The following is an 18,663-nucleotide window of genomic DNA, read 5'->3' as shown; positions in this document are numbered from 1 at the left end:
CTTACCTTACTTACCCTGAGTTGATTTCTGTGTTTTGGTTTGTATTCATATATTGACTTGCTAACAAATCCTCTCTGCCAAAATGTTAAAACTGCCTCTGCCAGCATTTGAGGTGGAATGTAATTATCTTAAAAGTAGCAATACCTTTTTTTATTTTTCCTCCTCTCTACATCTGTTCTAGGTAAATTATTAGCTTTCTGTTCAGCTGCTACTACTAGATAGTATATCAAATAGGCCTGCTGCTTTGCAGTTGGTTTTCTCAGTAAGGCTTTAGTTGATTTGTTGAAAGCTGTTACTTGCTAGACTGTGTTAGAATGAACTACCTAATGCACAGATTTAAATTACAGATTAGCCTGTTTTGCTATGCTAAGCCAAGTACAACGGCATTTTCTCTCTGTTGGCTGCTCTTAGAATCCCATTCCCTGCAGGAGGGAAAGGCTAACAGGCGCTGTTTTGGTATCGCTGCTTTACAGTTCAGTAGCTTGGAACTGTAATAGTTATTATTCAGTTAAATCTAAACATTTCCACTTAAGCCATACCTTTCATTAGGTCTCAAAAATTATTTTTGAACTTTTGGTTTGTGAGTGTGTGGTGTTTTGATATGTGTATAGTAGTGTCACGGAGCATGTTAGTATAGTCTTGGTTTTTCTAACATAGTTATCCATTGTCTGCATGTTTTGAGAAGTTTTTTTTGCAGATTTGCAAAGAAAAGCTATAGCGTACATCTTTGGCTTAAAAAAAATCTCTGATGGGCTTTTTCATTTTTGTTGTGGTAGTATATACGACAACCCTTTCTCCCTCCTCTTCCTTGCCGTTTCTGATGTGTCTGAGGACAGTAGTGATGAAGAAAATGAAGATGATGATTTTTCTTGTGTCCAGTTTGGGTCCAGGTATTGGAGAAAAAGAATGTAACCTGCATGTTTGGGTGCTTAGGAACTAACAGTCTGTACTATTTTTCAAAGTAACTTGGGAAACAAGCAAAGCCAAGGAGATGACTTGGATGATTTTTGAGACGGTATGTAAGCGTGTATAATGAATCCTAGTTAGTCAGCTCTTTTTAATGAAATGACGTAAGATAAAGGTTAATCATACTGCCTTTTAGTTGTGATGAACATTGTTTCTGAAATGGATGTTTCAATAGAGCTCCCCATTGACTATATGAGTAGAAGGACTATTATTTGCAGGTAGTTGTAATTTTAAAACCAATAGTATGTCATGTGCGTTTTTCTGTCAAAAACTGGAAAATGATGACAGAGGTTAACGTGGGAAAAGATCTGGTGGCAGACACTCAGCTAATGCAAATAGTGTGATTTTTGTTGGTGTTCTGCCCAGCTATGGCAGCTGAGGCCCTCTTCTTTAACCTGTGAGGAAAATGTACCTGACTTGAATTTCCTGGGGATTACTGTAGGTTCTTTGACACAGTGGGTGGTAGAGGCTGATATATTTGGAATAGGCAAGAATGGAGGGGGAGAGGGGAAAAACTTACAGTGAAACAAAGACCTAGGAATCCTACAGCAGAAGCCTTTTATTTGTGTGACATTAAGATGTGAAAACAAAATGAGAACTGATATTAGTCAGTTCGGTTTGGAGGCTAGCCAGATGGCTGTACAAAATAACAGAACCTGCAGAACACTGGATGTGCCAAGAAAAAAAATGTTGTAGGAAATGCCAATGTGGCTAGGATCTTCTCTAGTTTTACATTTTATTACAGAGTAATATTGCAATGTCTTGGCTTATATGGAAATGTTTTCCCATTAGGAGAGAGCTTCTGCTATGAAAAATGAGCAGCTCTCCTACAAACTTGTTCATCATATCCAAGTGATTTGTGTTCTTGATCTATCTGTTGGTGAAAATGATTCCTTTCTTTCCTTTTCCATTAAAATTTTAAATTCCTTAGCTTTGTTATGTGCACCAAAATTTCAAAAGAAATGCCCTGTTCTTCTGTATCCGCCCAAGTTGCAGAAAGGAATAGATATATTATTCAAAAAGCACCATTTGGGGAAAGCTCTGGAAAATGATAGTATTGTAGTCCTCCTAATATTCTGAAGACTTTTAATGAACATTCATGCTCCTAGCTATGACTGATAATAGTCCTGAGATGTTCTAAGCCTGGTCACCTTAATTTTTCTGATAGCTAGAACCAGGTATAGTTTATACCTGACTAATGGAAGGAATATCAGGGTTTTAAAGATGTCACACATGTTGAACAACTGGAAGGAAAAGAATTCTTTTAGACTTTTAATCCACTTTGAAGTATTTTAGTTGCAGCAAAAACGAGTGGAAATCTCACTGCCTGAGTGTCAGGGAAAAGACTTAAGATGTGCCTTCTTCATTACCCCTAAGCTCTTCTGTCTGTGATTGTACTGGTGGTTATGTTGGGGCGTTACTGTCAAAGTCAGACCCGTAACTGGAGAACCTTTCAGTAACATCTCCTGGTTTCCATTCCACTGTGGTGATTTCGGGGGAGATAACCTGATAACACAGGTTGAGGGAGAGGGGGGGGGATGTGTACATGGAATTTGGGATGATTTTTTTCCACTATTTTATTCAAGTGTGATTCGTATGCTGTTGACAGTTTAACCCAAATGTTGGATTGGGTTGCACAGCCTGCAACCAGGATTTCTTGTGGGTTGTGTTTCTAGAGTCTTGGCTTGTATGTTATGTCCTGGCACGCTGCAAACAGCAATAAGGTTTTAGTTTAAATTATGAATGCAGTAACTGTACAATTATGCAACAACTTGCATTTTGGAAATACCAAGGCACCCAATGCATATAAGGAGGAGAGATTTTTGCAGTTTTGTATTGAAATAATTTCAGCTACTGCAGCAGTGAAACCATTTAGTATGTCTAAATTTAGAGTGAATAGTTTTTAATCCAAATTTATGTTCTCAAGGATAATTTTTAAGCTGAAGGTGAGAAGCCAAGAGGTCAGAAAGAGAGACTGTAGAGAAGAAAATAGATATATGGTTTCATAGTAACCCAGAACTGTTTTAGTAGAGCTAAATTTGGCATGGTTTAATTTCAGTTCAATAACTGAAAAAACATATTCTGTGCTGTTAGAAGCTGGTATATTTCTTAATGTATTTCACCACCACATGCTAGTAATAATCTTCCTTTGATTTATTGATTGGACTGTATACCTTGCTTGTACAGCTTGTTTAAGTAATTCTAGCTTTGACAGTTTGTCATAGTTTCAAGCATAGTTTGAAAAGGCTGCATCTAAGGAAACAAATACTCTTATTTTTCAATTTAAATTTTGTTTTTTTTAAAAATTAGCATTTATTTAAATTCATCCTGACTATACCCTGATTTCATTCAATGAGGGATAGTTGTGGATCATCCATGTAATTGCTGTTTGTTTGAGGGTTTTATACTTTTTACATTAGGCAAATATGTCTTCTCTTAATTCCTTTCTGTAAAACGAGGTTTTCATTTTTTAATCAGCCTTGCCAAGCTGTTATGGAAAAAGGAATTCTGTTAGGATAACAAATGGGGGACTGAGAGGCCTTGGGTTTATTCCCACTTTTTCTATTTATTTTTTCTCTCATTTTGGGCATGTTTTTGGCCTTGTGGGTTTAGTTTTCATGTTTGCAGTATTTGGGCTGTCTGTCTTTTGTTTTTTTTCCTGAAGCCATACTACTAAATGAAATGGAATATTTTACTGTGAGTTGAACTGAGTTGAAGTTAAACAATCCTTAACATGACAATGCTAAAAGGAACAGCTCCTTTGATACAGTCTCCTGTTTTGTTTGTTCTTCTCTCTTTAGAGTATATTATGTGGTTATCTGTAGCCCGTGTTTCTGTGGGCTGAGGTCCCTTCATTGCGGAGGGAGGATTTACATTCTGTGGGTCGGATAGCATTAACGGAGTTGGTGAACTTTATAGCGCTTTGGGATGTTACACTTGGTCTGTGCAGATGATGCATGAGGGTTGGATTGTTGCATGATAGCGTTGCAAAGTCCTTCCCGGGAGTTGGAGTAGTATTGGTGTCAAGTGTGTTGTTGCTTGGAGTTTCCTTTCTAATGTTGCCATGTGAGAACCGCATATTGATTCCCGTTGTATTCATGGACCTTATTGCCATCTCTCAGGTTTTTATTCATTTAATGAGGCAACTGATTATTCAGTCTTATTACAATACAGCTAAATTTTCAGAGTTGGCCAAACCATTAAGTGGAGAGCTCTTCGCAGGTCACAGAACTGAGCAGAATTGCTGAGAAGGCTGTGTGTGTGTGATGGGATGGAGTCTTCAGAAAATTGACAGAGAAACTCAAGGGCTCATGAATTATGTGATTGTGCAAGAGTGAGGAACTGTACCTTATGCTCTATTTCTTTTTTTGTGTGTGTACATGTCTTCTGAAGTGTGGGAGGCTCTGGCAGCTCAAGTGTTTCCGATTCCTGCAGTGACCACTTCACCATTGAAACTTGTAAGGAGACAGAGATGCTGAACTACCTCATTGAGTGTTTTGACAGAGTTGGAATAGAGGAGAGAAAAGCACCAAAGGTATGTTTGGGGAGAGTGAATTCATATCAGTACTGTCACAGACTGTCCTCTTAGCCTTCAGTCGCAGAGGGGAAAGTTGGTGGAAATTGTAATATTTCTTTATGGCTTTGAATATAAATTTATAAGCTCCCTTTTAACTTTTATTAATTTATCACTTTGGCATCCTGTGTGTGTTTTACATCCCTAAAATAATCAGTGTTTTAGGAACCATCCTTCTCTCTAGATCTTCAGCATTTTATCCGAGTTTATTCAGTGTAAAAATGTATTTCTGTCAGACCAGCTCCCTGCTAGCCCTCTGTATTTTGCTATTAACCTCTTTCACTGGAGTGAGGGGGGAACTCTGCATATATAATCCGAACGATTTATAGCTGGAATTGTGCTTAGTTTGCATGTTGTGTTCATGTTGCATGAATGAAGAAATACGTGATATTTCCTGTCTATTCTGTCTCTAAATACTTTTAGTTTGTATTAAAATAACTATCTTTTCAGATGTGTAGCCAGCCAACAGTTAGTCAGCTACTGAGCAACATCCGATCACAGTGCATTTCCCATGCTGCTTTGGTGCTACAGGGATCCTTAACACAACCAAGGTAAGTACAGCTGGGGTTGACTGTGACAGACAGCTCTGTTCTGTTTTTTTTTTTTTTTTTTCCTCACAGTTAGATGAGAAAATGTGAATACATCCTATTCAAACAAATTACCTTACTAGCTATGGATCTTTTTGTCTGGGTCCAGCCGTACCAGTGCATTGGTTTATTGTTTGGAGTTATTGCTTCTACTAATATATTAGTGGAAAGCAGTTTAATTACTCTTTTACTGGTTTTGGATAAAATAATCCAGGTTCACTTGAGCAGTTCAAATGAGTGATCTAAGCTTACCCAGCTATTTTTGCCTTACCACGTGCATACTGTTTCAATAGCAGTATGCTTCTGTGAAAGTCAGTAACGAGCAGAGCTGCACCTGAGAGGTGCTTCTAATCCACACGTGTGGTATAGGCTGCTAACTGACCTAAGGCTTGTTTGCGTCAGAGGGTTTACCACAACACTTTTGGCAATGTAAATCTATAGACATTCTGTAATACATCACTGATAAGATATTTCTAGTGATAAAAGCAGTTGTTTAACTAGCATCTTATGTAGCTGGAACAATATAATGGTTTTAAAACAGTGTATGTCACGTTTTGTAGAATCTGCGTAATTCTGTATTTGTATCCAAGCAACTCCTTTTGTAATCTTTAAAGCTATGTCAGTATTCCACTCTGCCATGAGATTAGTTTTTGTCTTTACTTGAACCAATCCTGAGATTGTAAAAAAAAAAAAAAAAAAAAAAAAAAATTTTGTATATGTAATAAGAAAAAAAAAAAGCTTTTACAAATTCTCAGGGAGCAGTTAAAAGTAGACTGTATTGATACTTATATTAGATCCTTTCGTTAATGCTGGAGAGAGAAACAGGTTGAGACCTGTGGAACAGACCTGATGTTGTTGCTTTACTAGCTTAACAAAGGGTCTTTTCATTAGAGAAGAGTAGAAGGGGAAGACCGATTATTGCCCAGAAGTCGTTATTTTCTTCCAGCCTCGTTAAACCAAGTGCGGTATTGGCAGCAGCATCTGTTTCAGAATGATCTTTGCACAAGTAACTTGAGAAGACAAGATTAGTTACTTCTGAAAGGAATGGGTGTCTACATGTTGATATGCTGCTTTCTGACACGTCATTATATGTGATTTGTCTGACTTTATCCTATTTTTAAAAATCACTGGTTTTGGATTTCTTTATACAAATAAAGGTCATTGCAGCAGCAGTCTCTGCTGGTACCATATATGTTGTGTAGGAATCTCCCATTTGGCTTCATCCAAGAACTGGTGAGAACAACATACCAGGATGAAGAGGTTTTCAAACAGGTAAGGCATAACTTTAAAAATGAACAAGTGAACAAAACTCCTATTTGTCATACCCAAGGAATTTCCAAAGCTTTATTTTGCATATCACAGTTCTAAACCTACTCCTTCACGGAGTGGCAAACTGTTAAGCTGTTAGAGATGGGGTTTTCAGTTGGTTGGGTTTTTTTTTAGGGTTTCAGGAAAATGTCTGATGTTAATAATTGGAATAGCGCATAACAAATTGTATTTGTTAATGAGTAAAGTTTAAGTGTGGTAATAACTTGAATAATTTACATCTAAGGTGTTTTAGAAATCCTAGTCCATTAAGTCTTCATATTTTACAGAGAAGATGGCTGAGAAATATTAGATGATTTGTCCAGTGTGCCAGAGTATTTCATTGAGAGTATCAGGAACGGGACCTGATGGGTCTGGTAATTAAGGCACAAAACTAGCCAACTTCTAGCCCATATAATGTTAAAGTGGGTCAGTCAGCTTGTAATTGACTGGTTAGTGCCCATGTATTATTATGTGACTTAGCTGTGAAAAAAGGAGCCTGCAGAATGACATTCAGTTTTTCATATTTTGAAAAAAATGGCACTGTCTGCCTTTCCTTCAAAGTGTTGTATTCAAGTGCCTTTCAAAAATTTACATTGTTCTTAGTACATTTTACTAGAGGTTGATGTAGCTGAAAATACATTTAAGACTGTCAAAAAGTAGCTACAAAAGTGTTTATGGTCATCTACCATGAAGATTAGCACCATTCATCTAAATGGAGTAGAAGACAACCTGTATATTCTGTGACACGGTTTAAATGTTTTTGTCTCTTTATACAAGCAACACAAATATAATTAAATTTCAATTCCAGTGGAACTCCGTGTTATTGTTGCAAAATGACCATGTGTTTATTTTTTTGAGGGAATAATTGTCAGAGCTGTGTGATGAGGCTTACTAATTGGGTACTATTAGTAAGTTTCTGCCATGTCACTTTTTCATAACAATCCATGACTACTACTTATTATTGCTGTTATAAGTGTTCAGGCATTGAAATCTCATCTGAAATGACTGATGCAATTTGACAAGGAAAAAGTCTTTGTTTTTCTTGTGTGTAATCTGCAGTATTTGAAGAATGAACAGATATTTCATGCTGTATAAAGCAGCAATGTCACTTGTTTGATTGCTTCCTTTTCTTGAAGAAAAGTAATTACTTCTGTTCTTCTGTTTCTACAGATCTTTATCCCCATCCTACAAGGCCTGGCTCTGGCTTCCAAAGAGTGCTCCCTGGATAGTGATAACTTTAAATACCCCCTTATGGTAAAGACAGTTCATTTGTATAAATTCTTTCTTTTAAGATTTGTCATAATTTTTGCAGACTCTTTTCAAGGTCATGTGCTTCAGCATTTTTTTTTGAGCTTCCTTTGTTCAATGAGTTAATATTAAACTATGTGTTGGAAGCTTTATATGATGAGATGTGTAAAAGACCACAAAAAAATCCGGTAGAATCTCTGAAGCCAATAATGTTCCAAGCTTAACATGCATCAGACTTTGTATAGTGAGCTATTCAAATGTTTATATGAATAATTTTCTCATGATTTATGGAAGATTAATCAAATGTAAGGATTTTGTCATACATACTAGTTCTAATACGATTAGATGCATCTAAAATCCTGCTAAGCCCTTCCCATTTTAAATCTGGGAAATAAGGCCCGATATCCATACTAGCATTTATTGGAGTCACCTTTGTATGTGGCCAATTAAAATACCCTGCATTTAAAAGCAATTTGAATTGACGGCAGCCTTGCTGTAGGAAAATGTGACATTTCATGGCTGAAACTTTTTTTTTTTTTTTTGAAGGAGGCATACATTTTAGTCCCCAGATCTTCCTGTTATTTTTATTGACACAATAAAAAACCTTCTGAAGAGCATGACCATGAGAGAGCAGCTAAAATCTGGACTAATTTGAACATTGTGAGCTAGTACCTTCAGATTCTAGGGTCTCTGTATGATGCCAAAAAAGACTGTTCTTCACATCCTAAATTTAATTTGTGAACCCCCAGTTCACCCCAGCTGAACTGGGGTGCTGCAAACCAAGTTGATTAAGTGATGAGATACTTCTGGGAAAAGTAACCTTCTTTGGTTGTTCTGTGTTTTCAGGCTGTTCTGTTATTTGCACAATTAACCATTGCAAATTTGGCTGTCAGCTACTGCAAGGGCTATTTCAAAATGCAGTATCACTTTCAGCATCTTAAGTTAGCGCAATATGCACCAAAAGGATGCAATAGTAGTTACTTGCTCTAGTCCAATGGAAGTATGAGAACATACAGTACAGGAGAAGGGGGATACATGAAAGCCTTTAGTATTTTTGTATTTTCAGAATACCAAGTTGTAAACCTCCCACACACACACTGCAATTGAAAGTAAGTTACAGATGTGGATAGGATTCTTTGTTTCTGGCTTCTGTGTTCCTCTGACATTTTTTCTACTCTGATTCAAAAGACAAAGGCCTTGATGTATATATAGTACAATTACTCCATTTATTATTGTTACTAATGTTCGTGTGACAGTTAAGGAGTCCAGCAAAGACCTCATTATATTCTGAACAAGCAAATAATCTGCACAACTAATTTTTGAAATAAGTGCAATATTTATAATCCTGTGAGACATACTAGCTTTCTTTGGACAACTGAGAGCAGAGGTAGACGCTGAAAAGGGAGCAGGTTATGCTCTAACTCTTTTTGCATCTCTTTAACACTGTACAAGATGGAAATTTTTTTCCTGATTAATGGAAAAAAGGTTGGCTTTTTCAGCAATTTATCATGTTAATCTTGTTATGTGCACACAGGTTATTTGAGAAATGCACACTAAAATCACTTTTCTTGGGATTTCCTTACAGGCATTATGTGAACTTTGTGAAATCAAGTTCGGGAAAACACACCCCATGTGCAGTTTGGTAAGTGTATCCAGACTTTTTTTTTTTTTGATTAAAAGATGTTGACATCTCCTTATTCACACTGTTGGTGTTTTTCAGAACTCTAAAGAGGGACTACTGTAATATCTCATGCTAAATGATAGTTTAAAGTCACCTGTGGTAAAGGTAGTTCTTTTCCGTCAGATTTTAGGGAAAAAAAATAGAACAAACGTGAGTTGCTTAGATTTCTGAAGTACTGAAGAAGTCTTCCACTTAGCTATCTGCATGACTGGATGTTGAAGAATCAAGGGCCCATTATAAATACTGAAAGGTAACAGTGTACTCTGCACTTACAGTTAATCACTCTAAAGGATTAACTTGCTATTTTTCTTTCTTTCTAGGTTGTGTCTTTGCCCTTGTGGCTGCCTAAATCTTTAAGCACAGGTGCAGGAAGAGAGCTGCAAAGACTTTCCTATCTTGGAGCCTTCTTCAGTCTCTCTGTTTTTGCTGAAGATGATGTAAGAGTTACAGCAAGAGGTTGACGGTAGTGTGGGATTTTTGTCTTTTGAGAACAAAACAGATGCATTTGCGTTTATTCTACTTTCAGAACAAAGTTGTTGAGAAGTACTTCTCAGGGCCTGCCATTACTCTTGAAAACACCCGGGTTGTTAGCCAGTCTTTGCAACATTACCTGGAATTAGCAAGGGTAAGTGTCCTCATTTTTAGCAACTGCAAAAAATACTGTGTTTTTTAGCACTGACATAAATGAAGAATATTATATATACAAAAAAATAGTTTCTGTGTTAAAAACAAATCTGTGAGCTAAAGGGAACATTGAGAGCTACAGATCTTTCTCTAAGGCTGTAAGGCAGCTCAGAAAATATCAGAACAGTTAGCCGTGGATTATAGCTACAAGATGTTAAAGGATGAGTAAAAAAAAAAAATACTATTAGTAGTGTTTGTATTTCAGTGATCTTTCGTATACACCTTTTCTGTAACTAATGTATGCATGTAATATTGACAAATAAAACCGTAACAGAAGCTGTAGCAGGCTCTGTGGAATTTATGGAATGCAATAATATGGAACAACAGAAAACAGGAACACAATGTTGAAGTCGATGCAACCTGACAAAATGTTTGTTTGAAATTCCAGCAAGAGCTATTCAAAATTCTACACAGTATTTTACTGAATGGTGAAACTCGAGAAGCAGCTCTCAGTTACATGGCAGCTGTTGTCAATGCCAACATGAAGAAGGCACAGATGCAGGTAAACAAAGGGAATGCTGCTCTTGTGATTCATGGGTTTAATGCACAAACAGCATCAGACTGCTGATGCAATGGTGACTCTTCAGTGGAGGACAGAAGAGTTTCGAAAGTGTATTACAGTAGGCAAGAAACCCTGTGATCAGTCTTAATCTCTTCAATACATTTCCCATTTTTGAAATAATTCTGTTGTAGCTACTTGATCAGTTTATTTCCTGTCTTGGAACTGACATGCCACTTAGTTCACAAGGAGTCCGTATTAGATGTTCAAGATTTTGAACCCCCTCCCTAATACATATTTGGAGAGTTCCTTCCCATTCGTTATGTTTAAACCCCCTTTTCCCCCAGCTCGTTTACTTGTTAGGCTTTGTGTAGTTCCTGTGGAAGGCGTAATCCAGATATGATTGGAACTGTTTCAGTTCCAGTGAAGCAACAGGGATATTATTTTGCAGTTACTTGGTTAATGCATTGGACTCCTTTCCTGTGATAAAATCTGTGCATAAATTCTGAAACAGTGAAGTTTGCATCATTGTTGTCTTCAAGTCCCTGCTTCAGAAGCAAACACTGGAACTACCACTTGCAATATTTCTGTGAAATTCCCCTGAAGAGGTGCACAGAGACATTATTACTGTAAATGACTTTCTGGTTATCACGAAGATCTCCTTAGAGATGCACAGTCTTCTCCAGTTCTCTCTTTTCTTGAGCTTGTCCATTTCATTTATGTTGGATACTGTTAAGGCAGCAGCAAATGCCCTTGCAATTGCCTGCAACAATTTACTTTCTTTTCCCACAGACAGATGATCGTTTGGTATCTACTGATGGCTTTATGCTCAACTTTTTATGGGTACTGCAGCAACTAAGTACGAAGATAAAGCTGGAAACAGTTGATCCCACATATATCTTTCATCCCAGATGTCGTATTGACCTTCCAACAGATGAGACAAGAGTGAAAGCAACAATGGAGGATGTGACAGCCTGGATTGCTGAGCTCTGTGAGTATTATATGGAATAAATGTAGAGCACTTTGTATCTGCCTTCAGTTTCTGATACTGGAGGTACAATGGCATATTTGATTCTGGCAAATAGTTCCTTTTTTCTCAAATGTTTTTTCTTGATGCTGTCTGTTCTTAAAACTTATTTTAAAGGAAGTTGAGTAGTTCAATGTTCCCCCCCCCAATAATCCGGTCCATTTCTTTATTTCTTCATCTATACTGCTTTTCTCTCTCTCTCTCTCTCTCTCTCTCTCTCTCTCCCTCTCCCTCTCCCCCCCCGCCCCGCCCCAACCCCTTTTCTTTGTTTTTTAGACAGGGATCCGTCTTCATTTTCTGAGCCGAAATTCCCAACGGAATGTTTCTTCCTTACCCTGCATGCCCATCACCTCTCCATCCTGCCAAGCTGCCGCCGGTACATACGTAGACTGCGGGCCATCAGGGAGCTCAACAGGTTAGAAAATGTTGATTATCTACTTTGTCATCAGAGAATCCCCTGCCATTCTGAACAACATCCTTTCCCCTCCACCCCTCCCTTTAGCTGCAAGTCCTAGGAACTTAATAGAGCTTACAATGACAATTTGGGTAAAATTATTACTGAGTACATAATCGTTTAAGTATTTGTTAGCCTGCTAGCGTAGGCACTTACGGATTTTTCTGATACTGAGAGACTGCGGTTTGCATCGAGAAATCGAGAATTCAAATAATGGGAGGAGGGATTATTTACACATGACAGCTCAACTGTGTGGCAAGACCATTCTGCTCTAAAGAAGACAGAATTGATCTTCTGAGCATTGGAGAACTTGTGACATTGTTTAATTATAAATTTAAAGTTAATGTTAAGTAATCCAGGATGTGCTTAATGGTGTGTGGACGTTAGTGCCTTAGGCTCTTTGGCCCGCCTATAAGAGTGCATGTAAAGTTACATGTCTGATAATCAAGGAATTGTAGATGACTTCTGATATCAAAACAAATACATCATCAATTGTTCCTGTGATAAATATGTTTATCTTTTTCCCTTAGCTTCTGTGATGGGACAACTTACTCTTTAAACAAACACCCTTTTTAAAATACTGTTTAAAAAAAAAAAGCTTCAGCAGTGAACTCTTAATGTTGTGGTTGTACATGTAATTCAGCATGTGGTTTAGCATTTTTAAAAAGTTTTAAATATAAGTTCTGATGCTGACATGAAGACTACTGTTTTCCATTTCTCTTGTTATGAGTCCAAATAGACTTTTATAGCTGCTAAACCTTTAAGAATACTCCCTGTTAAAATTAGAATAGATTTTTATATCATCACTATTTTCCATTGTTTATAATTGCAGTCATTGCATTTTGGTAAATGTGCCTTGGCAGTAATACTGTGAGTTCATTATAGGATTTCTCAACTGCATTTATAGTGATTTCATTTTTAGCTTTTAAAGCACATGCAGGCCAAGAACCTGGGAAACTGCAGAGAACAGAGCAGGAAAAATCTGCATATTTAAAGGAAAAAGTATTTTCAAATAAACAAGGTCTAGATTATTTGTAAATAAGCCACATATTTGACTAGAAAAAGGAATTGCTTCTTTTCCTTATTTAGAATTGACTCTTTGAGAATGAGCCACCTATGTGGCAATCTACATTCAGTCCTGTGGTGTTAAAGAGCTCTTGGCTTTCACTGCCTTCAGTAGTAGCATAGTGTTCAGCACTTACCATGAATTCCTCGGTTACTTCCAAGACAAGACAACATATTTATGTTTGTAATAAATTAGATTATGTGATGCTCTGCTGTAAACAGAGGTTGATGTGGAAAGGAATTTGTGCTCAGAGGAAGGAGGAAAAGGGACTATTCATATATTGAGTTTTGTTTCAATCAACTGCTCTTCCTAAAAAGGATTTAGAGTATGCACATCATTTACATGAAAAGCCCTGTATGTTCCCCTATCTATCTGCATTTAAATTCCCTCTTCTGTAAGGCAAAATGAGAAGATGGTAAGACAGGGAAGGTAGTATTCACCAATCTTGATGTATTGTATTTTTTTTTTTTTTTTGCTTACAGGGAGACTATAGACTAGTTCTGTATTGTGCTGCTCCTCCACAAGCTTGAATTTTATCAAGTAGAGAAGGGTGCAACAAAATTTTTTTTTTTTTTTAAAAAAAGGTCTTACCGGAGTAGATAGGGAAAGACGCATGTGATGAAGACCCATGCCTTTTTTGAGAAAGGGAAGATACTTTGCATAAGTCCTATTGTCAGTCCCCTTTTTCTTCCGTAGCGGTTTGTTTTCCATTTCTTTTCTGATCTTAGAAGCTGAATGTAGTCTTTAAATATCTGGTTGTTAATTGGACCAACCTTTCTTTGTGTCAGGGCTAACAGATTTTAATGAGATTCTTTTAATGTTCCTTTAGAGTGATTGTGATTTTGGTTTGGGGGGGGGGGATTTGTTTAAGTGGTTTTTTTTGTTATTGTTTTTGTTTTTTAAATAGAGTGAAGAAAATAAGTTTGCCTAGCGGGTAGATTTTTTTTTCCTGCTCTTCTGGTTTGCCCAACAGACACGTATGTTGAAGCTAGCATACGGACAAGGCATTTGGACCCACACGGCACTTAAATTTCTTTTTTTCTTTTGGTGGTAAAGGGTAACTTCTATGAAGAGGATTAGCTTGGGTTTTTTTCCACTTTTCTTTATGCTCAATATTTCCTTTGTATTTAACAGATAAGTAGGTTGATTGCTTTGCAGATTGTCAACCCATATCCCCTTTGTTATGGTAACTAGTTATTGCATGATTTTCAGGACTGTTGAAGATCTCAAAAACAATGAAAGTCAGTGGAAGGATTCTCCTCTTGCTACCAGGCATCGAGAGATGCTGAAACGTTGCAAGACACAACTTAAGGTTTGTAAGTGATTTGAGTCACAACTAAATGCCTTTGTCAACCTGCCTATTTTGTATAATGATGATTAAATGCAACTTTTCACAGATATTTCTTTAAAGAGATACTTATGAATACATGAACCATATGAGACTGTTGTAGCATAGCATGTTTGATCACTCTACATAGTGGTCATGATGCAATGGAATGTAATTAGTAATTTAAAAATACAAAATAACACCAAGATTAACATAGCCAGTATTCCTGAGAAAGAGGAAAATACTGTTCCCTCTTTTTTTAGGAAGAACAGTAAATGAATTGAGATTTGGTTGGGGGCATATGTTTGAAGGTCCACACCTAAACTGGAGATAGAACTCTTGAATCCTAATCCTTAATGTCATGCAGAGTTCTTGCAAAGATGAGTGTCATGGGGTCCTTTGTTTTGAATCTGTGTCTTACTTAGGCCTTCCTAGTATAAATTGATTAAAAAAAATTTCTTGCAGTGTGTCATCAAGATGACTTTATTTGCACATTTTCAGACTTTGATTACCTCTTTTTCTTTCATTGTTTCTTAAAGTTAATGAAAGACTGCCCTTGCGACTCTGAGTTACGTGTGTCTGTTTTCCTGGATGTGCTGGACATTAAGTGCTCTGTCTTCTTCAAATAACAGCATAGTTTAAGAAAATGCTATTGTGTAATGGTTCATAAATACATTTATTAGCTTGGACAGATTTGACCTTCATATTATGTTGTGTCTTGTCCTGCATTAGCCTTTGTATCTCCTGCAGAAACTGGTGAGGTGCAAGGCTTGTGCAGATGCTGGTTTGCTGGATGAGAACTTTCTTAGGAGATGTTTGAATTTCTATGGTATGGTGATTCAGCTGATGCTTCGCATTCTTGACCCTGCCTATCCCAAGTGAGTGTTAGGATTGTCTGTGTAAATTGCATCAAAGATATTTAAGATCATGATGGATTGTTTACTGGATTTAGCAGTTCTAGAATTTTAATTAGCTCTGTCAGTAACTGCATTCTTACGTAATTGCTTCTTTAATTATTAATGTCAGTGACATACATTCTCATGTAGAATGTTTGCCTTATTTACAGATTCATTTGCAGTTGTTGGGGGCAGAGGACCCTCAACTATGTTTAGTATATTTGAAGCACTAATGTGGACTTCTTAGAAGTCTTTTTTGACTTTTTATAAGTCACTGACATGAACTTGTAAAGAATCAGTGTTGGAATGTTTGTAAAGTGATCCTACTGGAGCACTTCCATAGGAGAACATGTGGCATTTTCTGCTTAACCATGGTATTTCACTGCCCCCTTTGTTGTGGTGTCTCCTTTATTCAACAGCATAAAACTGCCTTTAGCTCCTGAAGTTCCGAAGGTGTTTGCAGCATTGCCAGAGTTTTATGTAGAAGATGTTGCTGAGTTTTTGTTTTTTATTGTACAGTAAGTAAAGCTATTTCTGAAGAAACTTTGTTCTGCCATTTACCCCTGTAGCAGGTGGCATGCACACAAATTTAGGGTGTGAAATTAATGTGCTAGTTAGTCTATAGTTGTTATTCTAGTGCTGTTTTACCAACGGTTTGTGTTAGCTGGCACTGTTGGAGATCTAATGCCTAAATGACCTCCAAGGGTCCCTTTTAACTGAAGTTTGTTTATGATATTATTGTGCTTCCTGTTCTTGAAGAAAGTTTTTCCCCCCCCCCACTCCCCTGTCATCTCCCCCTCCACCCCCACCATCCCCCCTAAGAATTTTCTTCATGGTTTGGAGTTTGCTCAGACCTTGTAGATCTCATGGTACGTTAATCATTACTAGACCAATATTAAAAATAAGTCATAGCTTAATGAGAAATAGAAAACTACATTTAATTATAAATTTTGGGGGATGAAATGCATTTGTATTGTTTTGGCAGCATAGATGGGTGCACATACAATTAGGATGTATTTCTGGAGTCCTGAAGTTGGTCACTTTCTTTGTGAAGATATTCCTTCAAATCCGGATTTCACTGTGGCATGTGGTGGAGATGAGTGGTTGCTGTTCCCTTCTTGATGTGCCATTAAAGTGGCATTTTATAACAAATTTGCTATTACATGCGATAGAAGAGTATCATGGTGTTTCAAAGGAGAAAGTTTTGAGTCAGGACCAAAATCCAGCTGCCAGTAAACAGCTGGCAAGAGCTCTTGGAACAGTAAGAATCTAGTTTCTGTAGAGAAGGATAGGAAGTCATGTTAATGACTTAAGCTTTTTCCTATTGCTAGTAAGTCATCTGAACTTACTTGAGATAAGTACATTATGAATCTTCTGTAGGTGATATAGTGTCAGAGGGTTTTTGTTTCTTTCTCCTCATCTCCCTCTTTTCAGATATGCTCCTCAGGTGCTTTATGAGCCCTGTACTCAGGACATAGTTATGTTCCTTGTTGTGATGCTGTGCAACCAGAACTACATTAGAAATCCTTATTTGGTCGCCAAGCTAGTGGAAGTGATGTTCATGACAAATCCAGCTGTTCAGCCGCGGACACAGAAGTTCTTTGAAATGATTGAGAATCATCCTCTCTCCACTAAATTGTTAGTCCCCTCCTTGATGAAGTTTTACACAGGTAAGTGCATTTACTGTAGTTCTCAGAGTGTTTTAGTGAACTGTAAGTATTATAAAGCAATAGTATCTGTTAGTTGTAATGATCTTTAAGAAATCCTAAGGAGGATCTTGGGTCTTGTAAAGGTGAGGCTCTGCTACTGAAGAATCAGGGGAAAACTGCATTGCATGGAGCCTTGAGAAGACTCTTAGTTCATTCACAACCTGTTGTGTATTGACGACTCTGGCATCGTAGCTTCATGTGAGCACTGCTTTGGTGGTGTTTGGATTCCAAGTTAGGTTTGGTTTATTTGGTAAGGGAGGACTGGGAATTTAAATTTTGACTATGGTCTTGCTAGTTGTATAGGTTTAGACACTATAAAGGGCTTTGCATGCTACGAAGCAACTGTTTTGCTGCAGTGTTTCCTCAGTTTTCTCATTGTTGAAATCTTGGACTGTGGGGTGAAGAACACAGTGGAGTTGAGTTGAACAGAGTAGAAAGTGTTTTTTTGAGGTTTGTTTTTCTTCAGAACCAAGCTTGGTTCTAGATTAGAAAATGGATAATGCTTCTTTACATGGGGATTAAGATGGAGATTTCTGAGTACGGATTGAATTTCATCTCTTCAAGCTTGGTGCTTGAAGCTCATCACATTGGGGATAGCGAGATGTAGTGTGTTGTAAGTGAACATTGGTGGGAAAAAGACTGATTTCAGTTCCGGGATCTGTTTCTTTTTCAGATGTTGAACATACTGGAGCCACTAGCGAATTCTATGACAAGTTTACGATCCGTTACCACATCAGCACAATTTTCAAAAGCCTCTGGCAGAATATAGCTCACCATGGTACATTCATGGAAGAGTTCAAGTGAGTAAGAAATTGTGTATGATGCTGCTTACCCTCATGCAAACTGCTAAGGAGGTTATTAACATTGGGAAAGAATGATACTGTTTTCCATTGTGTTTTAAATGACAGCCCCTGCCAGTGGAACTTGAGTGTTTCTAAACACTAAGCTCTGGACACCAATCAGCTTGGCTTGGGAAATGGGGTTATACAGTGCAGGAGTGTTACTGGGGTTGCAGTCTGCTCAGCACACCCATCTACTCTGCAGTGATAATTGTGTTTCAATGCTTTCAGTTCTGGGAAGCAGTTTGTTCGCTACATCAACATGCTGATAAATGACACAACTTTCTTGCTGGATGAGAGTCTGGAGTCCCTAAAACGTATCCATGAAGTACAAGAGGAGATGAAGAATAAAGAACAATGGGATCTGCTGCCCAGGGTGAACAGAACTGTTTCTCAAAGTGCTGTTTACTACTTTCTGATATTCTTATATAGAACTTTTTTTTTCTCCAGCTTTTGGATAGGAGGCAGCACAAAAGAGCTGCTTACAAGAAGCATTTCTCAAAGCTGTTTCTTGCTGCCAGTATGGCTATGGTTACTCTGGATGTCATTCTGCCATAAAACATTCTGCATACTTATATTGTGGCTGGCAAAGAGTGATGTGGAAACAGTATAACGTTTTAAATTACTGTGGACATAAAATTTTAAAATGAGAAATTGAGACTTTAACTTTCTTGAAGGAGTTTTTGGAAGATGTTTGCCAGTTGGTTGACTTCAAGATAATGAAGCTTTTATTTTGTTAGTGCATTGATCCTGTGTAGATTTGGTATAGACAATTAAAGAATTATACCTCAGAGCTTA

General features: G+C 37.4%; 1 protein-coding gene across 5 annotated transcripts in view; it reads left to right on the top strand.

Moving 5' to 3' along the window:
* Positions 1-18,663, top strand: part of UBE4B (ubiquitination factor E4B) — a 42,597-nt gene that overhangs the window by 18,063 nt on the left and 5,871 nt on the right. For 3 of the 5 annotated variants that reach the window (XM_062593402.1, XM_062593400.1, XM_062593399.1), the window contains 16 exons: positions 4,360-4,501; positions 4,991-5,091; positions 6,285-6,399; positions 7,606-7,689; positions 9,269-9,325; positions 9,685-9,801; positions 9,891-9,989; positions 10,437-10,550; positions 11,340-11,538; positions 11,851-11,989; positions 14,307-14,406; positions 15,172-15,299; positions 15,737-15,835; positions 16,752-16,987; positions 17,700-17,826; positions 18,097-18,241. In XM_062593402.1, the coding sequence (XP_062449386.1) occupies positions 4,360-4,501; positions 4,991-5,091; positions 6,285-6,399; positions 7,606-7,689; positions 9,269-9,325; positions 9,685-9,801; positions 9,891-9,989; positions 10,437-10,550; positions 11,340-11,538; positions 11,851-11,989; positions 14,307-14,406; positions 15,172-15,299; positions 15,737-15,835; positions 16,752-16,987; positions 17,700-17,826; positions 18,097-18,241 (2,002 nt within the window). Of the gene's footprint in view, positions 1-776; positions 891-4,359; positions 4,502-4,990; positions 5,092-6,284; positions 6,400-7,605; positions 7,690-9,268; positions 9,326-9,684; positions 9,802-9,890; positions 9,990-10,436; positions 10,551-11,339; positions 11,539-11,850; positions 11,990-14,306; positions 14,407-15,171; positions 15,300-15,736; positions 15,836-16,751; positions 16,988-17,699; positions 17,827-18,096; positions 18,242-18,663 lie in introns of all 5 variants that reach the window. The other 2 variants (XM_062593401.1, XM_062593398.1) reach the window with 1 other exon arrangement.

This window comes from Rhea pennata, chromosome 22 (genome assembly GCF_028389875.1).
Source record: "Rhea pennata isolate bPtePen1 chromosome 22, bPtePen1.pri, whole genome shotgun sequence".
NCBI classification, from domain to species: domain Eukaryota; kingdom Metazoa; phylum Chordata; class Aves; order Rheiformes; family Rheidae; genus Rhea; species Rhea pennata.
The sequence above is the reverse complement of the archived record's forward strand: the minus strand, read 5'-3'. Positions and strand labels throughout refer to the sequence as shown.